At 40.4% G+C, this 17046-nt stretch overlaps 1 protein-coding gene across 1 annotated transcript in view; it reads left to right on the top strand.

The window, feature by feature from the left end:
• LOC128643157 (rho guanine nucleotide exchange factor 3) overlaps positions 1 to 17046 on the top strand; it is a 106351-nt gene that overhangs the window by 74862 nt on the left and 14443 nt on the right. Inside the window, exon 11 of the mRNA XM_053696126.1 lies at positions 685 to 874. Coding sequence (XP_053552101.1) covers positions 685 to 874 — 190 coding nt within the window. The remainder of the gene's footprint in view (positions 1 to 684; positions 875 to 17046) is intronic.

Here is a 17046-nt window from a genome sequence, read left to right as displayed (position 1 = left end):
CCCCAACCCCCTCCCCCTCCCAGATCCTCTTATATTTACTTTTTCCCCCCTCTTCCCACTCATTGGTGTCAGTGTGGGTAGCTAATCGCACGCGCATGCACGCTCCCGGCACCCGGCGTGCACATTGCACTTACAGGAGCCGGATGCCGGGTAGCGATGGGCCGCCCACCCGCCTCCCTGTTGCGCTCCCACCCACCAACGAACCGGCACCATCGCTACCGGTGCAGAGAGGGCCACAGAGTGGCTCTCTCTGCATCGGATGCTTTCTAAAGGGTATTGCAGGATGCCTCAATATCGAGGCATCACTGCAATACCCTGAGAGCTGCTGGAAGCGATTGCGATCGCTTCCAGCACTCTCTTAGACAAGTGACGTACCAGGTACGTCCATTGTCACTAACTGCAAGTTTTTGCAGGACGTACCTGGTACGTCACTTGTCATTAAGGGGTTAAAATATGTTCAGTATTCATTAGTCTGAGGCTGTCTATATTAAAATGAATGCTGCAGCTGCTAAATGTTTCTTTTAACAGAGATGGTCTCGCGTTAAATTTCTCTGTGTCTCTAACATTAGGACGACTTCCTCTGTGCTTCGTTAGATGGGTTTTTCAGTTTCTCTCTTCTTTGAGTTCTGTTTTTGCCTTCTGCATACTAATTTGATTGGTCTTCTTCATCTCTTCCTTCTCTAGAGGCTTCACGTCTTCTTGTTTGAAGCTGTGCTAGTTCTCACGCGTCCGATTACACAAAACGATCAGCTGCAGTTTCAGGTTTTCAGACAACCGATCCCCCTTCCAGAACTGATACTGGAGGACTTACCGGATGGAGAAGTCCGTGTTGGTGGTTCCATCAGAGGGGCATTTACCACTGGCAATGAGCGAGGTACTAAACTTGGCTTTATAAAACCTATATAAGGACATGGGCAAATTTAATTAAAGGGACATCCCAGTCAAAACGTATGTGCACATAGATGAATTACATCTTTGAATAGAAACATATTTGCAATATACATGTAGTGGCAAACATGCTTCTAGTAATAGTTGTTACTGTTTTAGTGTTAGCATTTTTCTCTGCACGTGTATGTGAAGCATACCTAGATATTCTCAGTGCACCAGCATTTTAAATACTGCAGCTGCTCAGAACACCAGTGGGGCTTTTATTAAGTCAGCAATTAACAAGTTACCAGATGGTACAAGCACCGTAGGCTCATACTTAAATACACTTTTGAAACAGCTATAGCTTTTATTAGAAGCATTTTAGCTAATAAATGTATATTACAAAAATGCTGCTATTCAAAACTAAAATGCATCCATGTAGATTCAAATCATTGGCTGGAATATCCCTTTAGTTGCTCTGAAAAGATGTGCTTGGCTTACGTCAATGGAATCCCTGGTAAATCTCTTGTCAAATTGCGTACCATTAGCTAGGAGACACATGATAGCCATACAAGATGCAACATTGTGTAGCCCTTGGTGCTGATATTAGTGATACAAGGCTGTCTGTAGTGGCTTAGAAACAGGAAGACATTTAAATGTTATAAAGTATATTAATATAACAATGTTGGTTGTGCAAAGCTGGGAAATGGGTAGTAAAGGCGTGGTCTATCTTTTGAAACAATAACATTATGGTTTTGTCTGTCCCTTTAAGGTCAGAATGTATTTTTGAACTGCATTTATGCTTCTCTTTCACACAATTGATTGTTTTTTAACTACAGAAGATAACAGTATTCCTAAAAAAGGAATAAACACACAATAAATCACCAGAGCTGTGATGTCCTATTGGGAGCCAGCTGATCATACTGTATATGGTGAGCCAATGCGTGCAGCCACCAAACACCAGCTAGCTCCCAGTAATGCATTGCTGCTCCTGAGCCTACCTAGATGTGCAGTTGAACAAAGGATACAAGGGAAGAAAAGTACATTTGATAATAAAAGTAAACGGAAAAGTCTCTTTAAATTGCATGCTCTATCCGAACTCAGACTTTTATGTCCCTTTAAGCAATCTATATTAGACAAAAGGAAACTGGTAATCAAGTCTATATGAAGATTGGAGATTCATATTCCTTTCATTAAAAGGAGTGTCGCAACCAATACAAATTCTACCTTTATCCTTGATGCAACTGTGTGAAAGAAAATGTTTAATGATATATATCGGGTTTTTTATTTTATATATATATATATATATATATATATAAAACAAAGATTAAATGGACATAATACTGTAAAACTGGTTTCCTCATTTTGTTTATTAATGTATATGAAATAGTGATTTCCCCTAATTCAAACCACAACCTAATCAAATGGGCTGAGCTTGCAAGGAGAGCACACCTCATTATCTTATTGCTCAATATATTTACACAAAGTCCTCTTTTTCTTATCTGTCACTGTACACTTACAGACCAATACTTAGAGAACAATGAGACATATATATTTACTACCTCTTTGTTCCACTCCCCCCCCCCCCCACAATGGGAATGGGATTTCTCTTAAGCCTTCTTGTTTACCTAGCATTTCTATAATACATGAGTACTGAAATGTTTAGCAAAGGTGGGGACACAATGGGAAAAAACAGAATTTATGCTTACCAGATAAATTCCTTTCCTTCCGGATAGGGAGAGTCCATGGCTTCATTCCTTACTATTGGGAAATACAACACCTGGCCACCAGGAGGAGGCAAAGACACCCCAGTCAAAGGCTTAAATATCCCTCCCACTTCCTCATTACCCCAGTCATTCTGCCAAGGGAACAAGGAAAAGTAGGAGAAAAATCAGGGTATAAATGGTGCCAGAAGAATAAAATAAATAATAGGGGACCACCCATAGAGAAGAAAAAACGGGCAGGGGCTATAGACTCTCCCTATACGGAAGGAAAGGAATTTATCTGGTAAGCATAAATTATGTCTTCCTTACTAAGATAGGGAGAGTCCACGGCTTCATCCCTTACTGTTGGGAAAACTATACCCAAGCTCCAGAGGACACTGAATGAATAACGGGAGGGAACAAAAAGCTGCTTCAGCTGAAGAAAAACTTCAAACTTGTAAAATTTTGAAAAAAGTATGTAAGGAGGACCAGGTAGCCTCCTTACAAATCTAATCCATAGAGGCCTCGTTCTTAAAGGCCCAAGAGGAAGCCACTGCTCTAATGGAATGAGCGGATGACACTCCTTAACCAAAAAGATAGGGAAGTCGAAGTAGCCTTCTGCCCTTTACGCTTCCCCGAATACACAACAAACAAAGAGGAAGATTGTCTAAACTCCTTAGTAGCCTGAAGATAGAACTTCAAGGCGCGAATCACATCCAAATTGTGAAGTAAGCGATCCTTCGATGAAGAAGGATTAGGACACAAGAAAGGAACCACAATCTCCTGATTGATATTGCGATCCGACACAACCTTAGGAAAAAAATCTAATTTAGTACATAAAACTGCCTCATCTGCATTAAAAATTAGATAGGGGGCTCACATTTCAAAGCAGAGATCTCAGAAACTTCTGTGCACAGAGGCAATAGCCAATAAAAAGAGAACCTTCCAAGATAACAATTTAATGTCAACGGAATGCAGAGGCTCAAACGGAACCTGTTGCAAAACCCAAAGAACAAGATTTAGGCTCCAAGGAACACAGGTATGATCCTAATCAGAACCTTAACAAAAGGACTGCACGTCTGGAAGCTCAGACAGTCTCTTGTGCAATAAAACCGACAGGGTCGAAATCTGTCCTCTCAGAGAAAGGCCCTTCTCCAGCCCATCCTGGAGAAAAGATAAGATCCTGGCAACCTTAACTCTGTGCCAGGAAAAACCACGCTCTTCACACCAGAATAAGTAGGTCTTCCACACCTTGTGGTAGATACACCGAGTAACTGTTTTATGAGCTTGAATAAGAGTATCAATGACACTCTCAGATAAATCTCTCTTGGCTAAGAATAAGCATTCAATCTCCACACAGTCAGGCTCAGAGAATCTAGATTTTGATGAACAAATGGACCTTGTATCAGCAGGTCTCTGCGACAAGGTAACTTCTATGGAGGAGATGAGGACATCCCCACTAGATCCGCGAACCACATCCTTCACGGGCCACGATGAAGCAATCCAGGGCACTGCTAGTGCATCTATTAGATCCGCTTGGGGATCCCTCGACCTCGACCCGTACCTGGGTAGATTGATATTGAGACGGGACGCCATGAGATCTATCTCCAGCGTCCCCCACCTGCTGCATATCTCTGCAAACACCTCGGGATGGAGAGACCATACCCCTGGATGGAAGGATTGCCTGCTGAAAAAATCCGCCTCCTATTTGTTCACACCCAGAATGTGGATCACTGACAGTTTACAGCTGTGGGCCTCCGCCTTCATCACTAAGGAACTTCTCGTTCCCCCCTGATGGTTGATGTAAGCCACCAAGGTTATATTGTCTGATTGTAATCTGATAAACTGGTACGAACCCAGAAGTGGCCAAGCCTTCAAGGCCTTAAAGATTGCCTGTATTTCCAAAATATTGATCGGGAGGGAGGATCCTCCTGAGTCCACAACCCCTGTGCCTTCCTGGCACCCCAAACAGCTCCCCATCCGGATAGGCTTGGGTCCGTAGTCACAATCTCCCAGGATGCTCTTAAGAAGCATGATCTGGACAAAGCCACCAAGAGAGCAATCCTCTTGACCGGCTGTCTAAAACAATCTGTTGAGACAGATCTGAATGATCGCCGTTCCACTGCCTCAGCATGCACAGTTGTAAAGGTCTGAGACGATACCTGGCAAAAGGAATGATGTCCATGCAGGACACCATGAGACCAATCACCTCCATACACTGAGCCACAGAGGGACTCAAGGAGGTCCGGAGGGCAAGAGATAAAGAAGTTAGCTTGCAATGTCTCTGGTCTGTTAGAAATATCCTCATGGATATGGAGTCTATTATAGTACCCAGGAATTCCACCCTGGTACTTGGGATAAGAACTCTTTTCCAAGTTTATCTTCCATCCATGTGATCGAAGAAGACTGAGAAGGGACTTCCGAGAATTCTTCCGCAAGACGAAAGGATGGTGCTTGCACCAGAATATCGTCGAAGTATGGGGCTACTGCAATACCCTGAGTTCTGGCAACAGCTAGAAGAGCCCCCAGAACCTTCGTAAAGATTCTTGGAGCAGTAGCTAGGCCAAACAGAAGGGCAATGAACTGGAAGTGCTGGTCCAGGAATGCAAACTTCAGGAACTGAGGGTGTTCCATGTGGATTGGAATATGAAGACCTTCAGATCTATAGTGGTCATAAACTGGCCTTCCTGAATTAAAGGAAGGATGGACCTTATCGTTTCCATCTTGAAGGAAGGCACACTGAGAAATTTGTTTAAGCACTTTAGGTCCAGAATTGGGTGGAAAGTTCCCTCCTTTGGGACCACGAAAAGGTTTGAATAAAACCCCAAACCTCTTTCTTCGATAGGCACCGGGACAAAAACTCCTAAGGAGGATAGATCCCGAACGCACCCTAGAAAGGCATCCCTTTCAGACAGCTGCCTGTATCCAAAATGGTGGCAAATAGTTAGTGGAAGGAGGGTTAGAGAGCTCTTTGGGGGGGGGGGAGTCAGGGAGGTTGGGGGCTAAGGGGGGATCCTACACAGCAGAATATATATATATTTTAAAAATAAAATAAAAAAAGCATTTTATTTTAGTACTGGCAGACTTTTTGCCAGTACTTAAGATGGCAAGGACAATTGTGGGGTGGGGGAGGAAAGAGAGTTGTTTGGGAGGGATTAGGGGGTTAAATTTGTCAGATGGGAGGCTGATCTCTACACTAAAGCTAAAATTATCCCTTTAAGCTCTTTACAAAATACCTAATTAACCCCGTCACTTCTGGGCATAATACATGTGTGGTGCGCAGCAGCGTTTAGAGGCCTTCTAATTACCAAAAGGTAATGCCAAAGCCATAAATGTCTGCTATTTCTGAACAAAGAGGATCCCAGAAAAGCATTTACAACCATGTGTGCCATAATTGCACAAGCTGTTTCTAAGTAATTTCAGTGAGAAACCTAATGTTTGTGAAAAAGTGAACATTTTTTTTTTATTTGATCGAATTTGGAGGTGAAATGGTGGCATGAAATATATCAAAATGAGCCTAGATCAATACTTTGGGTTGTCAACTAAAAAAAATATATAGATGTCAAGGGATATTCAGGGATTCCTGACAGATATCAGTGTTACAATGTAACTATCGCTAATTTTGAGGGGGGAAAAATGGTTTGGAAATAGCAAAGTGCTACTTGTACTTATTGCCCTATAACTTGCAAAAAAAGCAAAGAACATGTAAACATTGGGTATTTCTAAACTCAGAACAAAATTTAGATTTAGCATGGGTGTTTTTTGGTGGTTGTAGATGTATAACAGATTTTGGGAGTCAAAGTTAGAAAAAGTGTTTTTTTTTCCATTTTTTCATCATATTTATCTAGATTGTAAGTTCCCACGGGAATAGGGCCCTCAATTCCCCCTGTATTTTGTCTGTAAAATTTTGTCTTTTATCGTATTGTTTCTCCATTGTACTGTTATCCTTGTACCCATGGGCAGCGCTGCAGAATCTGTTGGCGCTTTATAAATAAATAATAATAATAATATTTTATAATTTTTTTATAGTAAATTATAAGATATGATGAAAATTACAGCTAAACACAAACACCGCTGAAATGTAAAAATAGCCCTGGTCCCACACGGTCAACAAATGTAAAAGTTGTCTGGTCACTAAGGGGTTAAACAACGATCTAATTTACTTCTATTATAAAATTTTATTTATTCTCTTGTTATCGTTTGTTGAAAAGCAGGGACTTAATCTAAGGAGCATGCACATGTCTTGAGAACTATATGGCTGCGGTTTTGCAAGATTCTTATCCATTTGCAAGAGCACTAGATAGCAGCACTATTTCCTGCCATATAGCGCTTCAGACACCTACCTAGGTATCTCTTCAACAAAGAATGCCATATGAACAAAGCAAATTTGATAATAAAAGTAAATCATACGCTTTGCCAGAATCACAAAAGAAAATATTTGGGTTTCATATCCCTTTAAAGAAAATAAAGAAAATAAATCACAGCACACTGCCCCTTGTAACTCATTTGGGTACAGTCACAATTCAGCTTATTCTTCCTACATTCCTCTAATGATAAAGAATATAAAGGAACAGCCAATCAACACCATCGGTACACTAGATTTTTCTTTGCATAAATATTTTGTAGATGATCCATTTATATAGCCCATCTGGCTTAGCCAAGCCCCAAAGTTATAGATGTATACTGATGTCTACAGACTCCAGCTTGTGTAATGGGTCTTTTCATATGTAGAGAAGAGGGAGGAGGGGGTGTCTGCTCTTCCTGCTTTCTCAGCCCCTTTCACTGGGTGTCCCAGCCTAACCTCATTAACAGTGCTAAACTGGGAACTTCAAAGTAAGTTTTTAAAAGTTTTTTTTTATATATAATTTTTATTCAGGTGTTCAAACAAATATTACAGTTATGATATGTTTCAGTTATTACAGTTAAGAATAAAGTAACATTCTAGTAGTGGTAATCCTTGCATTTATACAGAGATATACATTTAAAGGGACACTAAACCCCAAAACATTTCTTTCGTAATTCAGTTAGAGAATACAATTTTAAACGACATTCGAATTTACTTCTATTATCTAATTTGTTTTATTTTTTAGATATCCTCTGTTGAAGAAATAGCAATGCATATGTTTAAACCAATCACACGTGGCATCTCTGTGCACCCACCAATCAGCTGCTACTGCGCCTATCTAGATATGCTTTTCAGCAAAGAATATCAAGAGAATGAAACAAATTAGATAATAGAAGTAAATTGGAAAGTTGTTTAAAACATAATTTATGTAAGAACTTACCTGATAAATTCATTTCTTTCATATTAGCAAGAGTCCATGAGCTAGTGACGTATGGGATAATGACTACCCAAGATGTGGATCTTTCCACGCAAGAGTCACTAGAGAGGGAGGGATAAAATAAAGACAGCCAATTCCGCTGAAAAATAATCCACACCCAAAATAAAGTTTAATATGAAAAATATAAGCAGAAGATTCAAACTGAAACAGCTGCCTGAAGTACTTTTCTACCAAAAATAGCTTCAGAAGAAGAAAACACATCAAAATGGTAGAATTTAGTAAAAGTATGCAAAGAAGACCAAGTTGCTGCTTTGCAAATCTGATCAACCGAAGCTTCATTCCTAAACGCCCAGGAAGTAGAAACTGACCTAGTAGAATGAGCTGTAATCCTCTGAGGCGGAGTTTTACCCGACTCAACATAGGCATGATGAATTAAAGATTTCAACCAAGATGCCAAAGAAATGGCAGAAGCTTTCTGGCCCTTTCTAGAACCGGAAAAGATGACAAATAGACTAGAAGTCTTTCGGAAAGACTTAGTAGCTTCAACATAATATTTCAAAGCTCTAACAACATCCAAAGAATGCAATGATTTCTCCTTAGAATTCTTAGGATTAGGACATAATGAAGGAACCACAATTTCTCTACTAATGTTGTTGGAATTCACAACCTTAGGTAAAAATTCAAAAGAAGTTCGTAACACCGCCTTATCCTGATGAAAAATCAGAAAACGAGACTCACAAGAAAGAGCAGACAATTCAGAGACTCTTCTGGCAGAAGAGATGGCCAAAAGGAACAAAACTTTCCAAGAAAGTAATTTAATATCCAATGAATGCATAGGTTCAAACGGAGGAGCTTGAAGAGCCCCCAGAACCAAATTCAAACTCCAAGGAGGAGAAATTGACTTAATGACAGGTTTTATACGAACCAAGGCTTGTACAAAACAATGAATATCAGGAAGATTAGCAATCTTTCTGTGAAAAAGAACAGAAAGAGCAGAGATTTGTCCTTTCAAGGAACTTGCAGACAAACCTTTATCCAAACCATCCTGAAGAAACTGCAAAATTCTCAGAATTCTAAAAGAATGCCAAGAAAAATGATGAGAAAGACACCATATATAATATAAGTCTTCCAGACTCTATAATATATTTCTCTAGAAACAGATTTACGAGCCTGTAGCATAGTATTAATCACAGAATCAGAGAAACCTCTTTGACCAAGAATCAAGCGTTCAATCTCCATACCTTTAAATTTAAGGATTTGAGATCCTGATGGAAGAAAGGACCTTGCGACAGAAGGTCTGGTCTTAACGGAAGAGTCCACGGCTGGCAAGAAGCCATCCGGACAAGATCCGCATACCAAAACCTGTGAGGCCATGCTGGAGCTACCAGCAGAACAAACGAGCATTCCTTCAGAATCTTGGAGATTACTCTTGGAAGAAGAACTAGAGGCGGAAAGATATAAGCAGGATGATACTTCCAAGGAAGTGATAATGCATCCACTGCCTCCGCCTGAGGATCCCGGGATCTGGACAGATACCTGGGAAGTTTCTTGTTTAGATGAGAAGCCATCAGATCTATTTCTGGAAGTTCCCACATTTGAACAATCTGAAGAAATACCTCTGGGTGAAGAGACCATTCGCCCGGATGCAACGTTTGGCGACTGAGATAATCCGCTTCCCAATTGTCTATACCTGGGATATGAACCGCAGAGATTAGACAGGAGCTGGATTCCGCCCAAACTAGAATTCGAGATACTTCTTTCATAGCCAGAGGACTGTGAGTCCCTCCTTAATGATTGATGTATGCCACAGTTGTGACATTGTCTGTCTGAAAACAAATGAACGACTCTCTCTTCAGAAGAGGCCAAGACTGAAGAGCTCTGAAAATTGCACGGAGTTCCAAAATATTGATCGGTAATCTCACCTCCTGAGATTCCCAAACCCCTTGTGCCGTCAGAGACCCCCACACAGCTCCCCAACCTGTAAGACTTGCATCTGTTGAAATTACAGTCCAGGTCGGAAGAACAAAAGAAGCCCCCTGAACTAAACGATGGTGATCTGTCCACCACGTCAGAGAGTGTCGTACAATCGGTTTTAAAGATATTAATTGAGATATCTTTGTGTAATCCCTGCACCATTGGTTCAGCATACAGAGCTGAAGAGGTCGCATGTGAAAACGAGCAAAGGGGATCGCGTCCGATGCAGCAGTCATAAGACCTAGAATTTCCATGCATAAGGCTACCGAAGGGAATGATTGTGACTGAAGGTTTCGACAAGCTGAAATCAATTTTAGACGTCTCTTGTCTGTCAAAGACAGAGTCATGGACACTGAATCTATCTGGAAACCCAAAAAGGTTACCCTTGTCTGAGGAATCAATGAACTTTTTAGTGAATTGATCCTCCAACCATGATCTTGAAGAAACAACACAAGTCGATTCGTATGAGATTCTGCTAAATGTGAAGACTGAGCAAGTACCAAGATATCGTCCAAATAAGGAAATACCACAATACCCTGTTCTCTGATTACAGACAGAAGGGCACCGAGAACCTTTGTAAAAATTCTTGGAGCTGTTGCTAGGCCAAACGGCAGAGCCACAAACTGGTAATGCTTGTCCAGGAAAGAGAATCTCAGAAACTGATAGTGAGCTGGATGAATCGGAATATGCAGATATGCATCCTGTAAATCTATTGTAGACATATAATGCCCTTGCTGAACAAAAGGCAGGATAGTCCTTATAGTTACCATTTTGAATGTTGGTATCCTTACATAACGATTCAATATTTTTAGATCCAGAACTGGTCTGAAGGAATTCTCCTTCTTTGGTACAATGAAGAGATTCGAATAAAACCCCAGCCCCTGTTCCAGAACTGGAACTGGCATAATTACTCCAGCCAACTCTAGATCTGAAACACATTTCAGAAATGCTTGAGCTTTCGCTGGGTTTACTGGGACACGGGAAAGAAAAAATCTCGTTGCAAGAGGTCTTATCTTGAAACCAATTCTGTACCCTTCTGAAACAATGTTCTGAATCCAAAGATTGTGAACAGAATTGATCCAAATTTCTTTGAAAAAACGTAATCTGCCCCCTACCAGCTGAGCTGGAATGAGGGCCGCACCTTCATGTGGACTTAGAAGCTGGCTTTGCTTTTCTAGAAGGCTTGGATTTATTCCAGACTGGAGATGGTTTCCAAACTGAAACTGCTCCTGAGGATGAAGGATCAGGCTTTTGTTGTTTGTTGAAACGAAAGGAACGAAAACGATTATTAGCCCTGTTTTTACCCTTAGATTTTTTATCCTGTGGTAAAAAAGTTCCTTTCCCACCAGTAACAGTTGAAATAATAGAATCCAACTGAGAACCAAATAATTTATTACCCTGGAAAGAAAGGGAAAGTAGAGTCGATTTAGAAGACATATCAGCATTCCAAGTTTTAAGCCATAAAGCTCTTCTAGCTAAAATAGCTAGAGACATAAACCTGACATCAACTCTGATAATATCAAAAATGGCATCACAGATAAAATTATTAGCATGTTGAAGAAGAATAATAATGTTATGAGAATCATGATCTGTTACTCGTTGCGCTAAAGTTTCCAACCAAAAAGTTGAAGCTGCAGCAACATCCGCCAAAGATATAGCAGGTCTAAGAAGATTACCTGAACACAAATAAGCTTTTCTTAGAAAGGATTCAATTTTCCTATCTAAAGGATCCTTAAAGGAAGTACCATCTGCCGTAGGAATAGTAGTACGTTTAGCAAGGGTAGAGATAGCCCCATCAACTTAGGGATTTTGTCCCAAAACTCTAATCTGTCGGACGGCACAGGATATAATTGCTTAAAACGTTTAGAAGGAGTAAATGAATTACCCAAATTATTCCATTCCCTGGAAATTACTTCAGAAATAGCACCAGGAACAGGAAACACTTCTGGAATAACTACAGGAGATTTAAAGACCTTGTCTAAACGTTTAGATTTAGTATCAAGAGGACCAGAATCCTCAATTTCTAATGCAATTAGGACTTCTTTAAGTAAAGAACGAATAAATTACATTTTAAATAAATATGAAGATTTATCAGCATCAACCTCTGAGGCAGAATCCTCTGAACCAGAAGAATCATTAGAATCAGAATGATGATGTTCATTTAAAAATTCATCTGGATAAAGAGAAGTTTTAAAAGACTTTTTATGTTTACTAGAAGGAGGAATAACAGACATAGCCTTCTTAATGGATTCAGAAACAAAATCTCTTATGTTATCAGGAACATTCTGAACATTAGATGTTGAAGGAACTGCAACAGGTAATGGTACTTTACTAAAGGAAATATTTTCTGCATTAACAAGTTTGTCATGACATTTAATACAAACAACAGCTGGAGGAACAGCTACCAAAAGTTTACAGCAGATACACTTAGCTTTGGTAGTTCCAGCACCAGGCAGCGATTTTCCTGAAGTATCTTCTGACTCAGATGCAACGTGAGACATCTTGCAATATGTAAGAGAAAAAACAACATATAAAGCAAAATTGATCAAATTCCTTAAATGACAGTTTCAGGAATGGGAAAAAATGCCAAAGAACAAGCTTCTAGCAACCAGAAGCAATGAAAAATGAGACAAATAATGTGGAGACAAAAGCGACGCCCATATTTTTTTTTTTTTAGCGCCAAATAAGACGCCCACATTATTTGGCGCCTAAATGCTTTTGGCGCCAAAAATGACGCCACATCCGGAACGCCGACATTTTTGGCGCAAAAGAACGTCAAAAAATGACGCAACTTCCGGCGACACGTATGACGCCGGAAACAGAAAAGATTTTTTGCGCCAAAAAAGTCAGCGCCAAGAATGACGCAATAAAATGAAGCATTTTCAGCCCCCGCGAGCCTAACAGCCCACAGGGAAAAAGTCAAATTTTTTAAGGTAAGAAAAAAATGATTGATTCAAATGCATTATCCCAAATATGAAACTGACTGTCTGAAAAAAAGGAATGTTGAACATCCTGAGTCAAGGCAAATAAATGTTTGAATACATATATTTAGAACTTTATAAAAAAGTGCCCAACCATAGCTTTAGAGTGTCACAGAAAATAAGACTTACTTACCCCAGGACACTCATCTACATGTTTGTAGAAAGCCAAACCAGTACTGAAACGAAAATCAGCAGAGGTAATGGTATATATATATAAGAGTATATCGTCGATCTGAAAAGGGAGGTAAGAGATGAATCTCTACGACCGATAACAGAGAACCTATGAAATAGACCCCGTAGAAGGAGATCATTGAATTCAAATAGGCAATACTCTCCTCACATCCCTCTGACATTCACTGCACGCTGAGAGGAAAACCGGGCTCCAACCTGCTGCGGAGCGCATATCAACGTAGAATCTAGCACAAACTTACTTCACCACCTCCATAGGAGGCAAAGTTTGTAAAACTGAATTGTGGGTGTGGTGAGGGGTGTATTTATAGGCATTTTGAGGTTTGGGAAACTTTGCCCCTCCTGGTAGGAATGTATATCCCATACGTCACTAGCTCATGGACTCTTGCTAATTACATGAAAGAAATTGCACACTCTTTCTAAATCATGAAAGAAAAAATTGGGGTTTCATGTCCCTTTAAGCAGATTTCAGAATGGATAAAAGGTCTCCGAGATGATATTGTGTTGCAAGGATAAGACGTCTATTCATAGAGCAGTATAAACAAACATACAAACAATAACATAGCAGGATAAGCAATAGTCATTATATTATAACATATATGGTTCATCTATATTCCATATCTCTCTGGGTTTTAGGAGACCTAAGGGGGGGGGAGAATAGAATGTTGATTAAGCTTTAAGGGAGGGAGCAGGGAAATAAGGGTGGGGGAGAGAAAGAAGTAGGCTGGTTGGGAGGGAATGTAAGTCATATTGGTTGTGGGAGTGTGTTAACGAGTCCAAATAGAATTTAACGTCATGGAACATGGCTAAATTGCCGTTTCTTTAGTAGGAGTATTCCTCCAATCAAAAGAAGGTCTGATGTATTTTGGAGCCATTTGGCAGTTGTGGGTATTTGGGTTTTGGGTTAGTGGTGTTAAGGAGAAAGTGTTCCCTATGAGTTTTTTGAGAAAGGTATCAATATGTTCCCAGAAGGGGACTAGCTTTTGGCAATGCCACCAGATTTGTGACATTGTGCCTGTGAGGCCGCATCTTCTCCAGCAGGATCCATTAGCTGTAGGATACCATAAGGATACCTGTAAGATACCATTGCATTAATAATTTGTGGTTAGGTTCTAATACTCTGGGGGAGGAAGAGGATTTGCATGTGTTGTAGAGTATATTTTTCCACTGTGTGGGGTTTAGAAAAGTCCCTAGTTCTTCCTGCCAATGTAGTGTGTAAGGGGGGGAGAGTTATTGTGTTTGCATCATCTAATATTTTTCTCATTATTAAGAGCCTTCCGCTGGGGTGGGTATCTAGTAGACATAGGCCTTCAAAATTAGTCAAATTTCTGAGTAGGTCTTGTTTGTGTGGTGATTCTTTTATTAGATATGAAAGTTGGCCATATTTAAGCCAGGATGCAAATGAACCTCCGGCAACTTCCATGAGTTGTGATCTTTGTTTCAGTTTTCATTCTGCCGTCAGTTTAGTGTATGGGATGGTATCACCTAGCCCCATGGGTTAAGTATTGATCAATTAATAGACCACCTGTTAGTTCAGAATTAATGGGGATAGGGGTCATCTGGGAAATTGGTGAGGATATTCCCATCGATTTATCTCGGATGTTGTCCCAAACTTTAAAAAAGTGGGTGTATAGGGGTGAGAGTTTTGCCATGTTTGGTCTATTTGAGTGTTTGAGCAAAGCAGGCCTATTGTTGGGGATTCTAGGAGGTGTAAGTCAATTGTTGTCCTGGCTTTAAGGCTAGGGTTACTGTGCCAGTCCAACACTCTCTGAAGGACTATTGCTTTGTAGTATTTAATGATGTGTGGTAGTCCTAGTCCGCCTGAGCCCAAAGGGCGATAGAGTGTGTTTGTGGATGCAGGGTTTTATGCTGCCCCAAATCAAAGAGTTTATCAAGGTTTGTAGGTGGTTCAAGTATGATGACGGGAGGTGTATTAATGCTGCTTGCATTATGTAAAGTATTTTGGGAGGGTGGTCATCTTAATAGCTTGTATTCGGCCCCACCAGGACAAGGGTTTGTCTTTCCATGTAGTGAAATCTCTAGATACTCTGAGTAAGAAGGGTGAGTAATTGTGTTTGAAGAGTCTACTACTTGAAGGTGTTAAAAAGATCCCTAGGTATCTCATTTTATGGGGTTTAAGTTTATATGCGCAATGTCTGTTTAGGGTGTCAAACTCTTTTTTAGGAATGGAAACGTGGAGTATTTCAGATTTTTTCGCATTGATAGAGAAGTTAGAGTATCTGCCAAATCGTTCAAATTCCTCTAGTAGGTAAGGCAATGAGGTGTGTGGAGAGGTGAGTAAAGTCAGTACATTGTCTGCGTATAGGGATACTTTATACACGTTAGTGCTCAATTGGATTCCCTTGATATTGGGGTTATTTCTAATATTTGAAGCTAGGACCTCCATCATCAGTGCAAAGAGGAGCAGGGATAGGGGGCTGCCTTGTCTGGTGCCGTTGCCAATTCCGAATTTGTTTGATAGTGTACCGTTCGCTCTGACCCATGCAGATGGGTTTAAGTAGAGGCTTTGAATTCTATGTATTGTTTTGTGTTCGAAACCAAAGTTATAAAGACATCGGCTGAGGAAGTTCCAGTCCAGCCAGTCGAAGGCTTTCTCTGCGTCTCTGCTTATTGTCCCGACCGGCTGGCATGGTCAGTCAGATTAATAGCCCTGATTGTGTTGTCCCGTGCTTCTCGGTTTGGCATAAAGCCTGTCTGGTCTGTGTGTACTAGGTGGGGGAAGATTTATGGATTCTTGTAGCTAGGATTTTGGCAAATATTTTGACATCTCTGTTAAGTAGTGAGATGGGTCTATAATTTTCTACTTTGGAAGGGTCTTTGTCAGGTTTGGGTATGGCTGTGATGTGTGCTTCTAATGTTTGGTGGGACCAATTCTCAGCGTCATCAATGAAGTGGAACATGGTAGTTAGGTGGGGTGCTAGAATGTCTATAGTGCTTGTAGTATAGGTTGGAAAAACCATCCAGGCATGGGCTTTTGTGCAGGGGAAGTGAGTTGATAGCTGATTGGACCTCTCGGAGGGAAAATGGTTCCTCCAGGGGTTTGGCTAGGTCATCGGGCAGTGTGGGAATATTTGCCTTCGCTATGTATAGGTCTGATGCTAGTGGGTCTTTGGATGCCAGGGGCGCAGGGAGATTGTACAGTTTTCTATAGTAGTTTCTAAATTGTTCCACTATTTGATGACTGCCAAGTAAAGAAGTTCCCTCAGAGGTGGTTAGTTAATGGATTTAAGAGTTAAAAAAAAATTCTCTTAGTACTCTGGCTAAGGCTGTCCCAGTATTATTAGATTCGGTAAAGTATATCTTTCTAAGATAGAGTGCTTTTTTGGGGCTTCCTTATATATTGGGTAGTTTAACTAATTTCTTACTTTTTTTAAGTGAGACGAAGGTAGTTTGTGGGTAATTTTTAAGTTTGGTCTCAAGTTCTAGTAAGTCTTTCAGTAAGTTCATATAGGTTGTCGGGTATTGTTTGGTCAATATCGTTTTCTGTTTGATAAGTTCTCCCCTTATAACCGTTTTATGTGCTTCCCATAATGTGTGGGGGAAATATGAGGTATGTTGTTAAATTCAAAGTATTCCCATATGGTTGTTGTAAGTAGTAATGATTCGTCTAGGCGCCATATACTGTATATGGAGAAAGAGGAGTGTCAGTCCATTCCAAGGTAATGTTGACCATAGTGTGGTCTGACCAATTAATCAGTTCTATGTCTGAGTCTCTAATCAGGCTATAACTAAGTTGGTCTGTAAATATATAGTCGATACAGGAGTAGCTTTTGTGGGGGTTGGAATAAAAAGTAAAATTCTTTTGTCCTGGATGCTTTGCCCTCCAGGCATCTATCAAGGAGAGTCTACGGAAGTAAGAGCTAAGGTCAAAGAGCGATTTGGTAGAGGTATTACTACGCGCGGTGGAGCAGTCTAGGCTGGGTTCTAGTGCTACATTGAAGTCTCCAGCTATGATTAGGGAGCCTTTTTGAATTTGTATGATTTTGTTATATAATTTATGAAACAATTTGACCTGTTTTATGTTGGGGG

Source organism: Bombina bombina, chromosome 12, assembly GCF_027579735.1.
Source record: "Bombina bombina isolate aBomBom1 chromosome 12, aBomBom1.pri, whole genome shotgun sequence".
In the NCBI taxonomy this organism is placed as follows: domain Eukaryota; kingdom Metazoa; phylum Chordata; class Amphibia; order Anura; family Bombinatoridae; genus Bombina; species Bombina bombina.
This window is presented reverse-complemented; position numbering and strand designations above follow the sequence as displayed.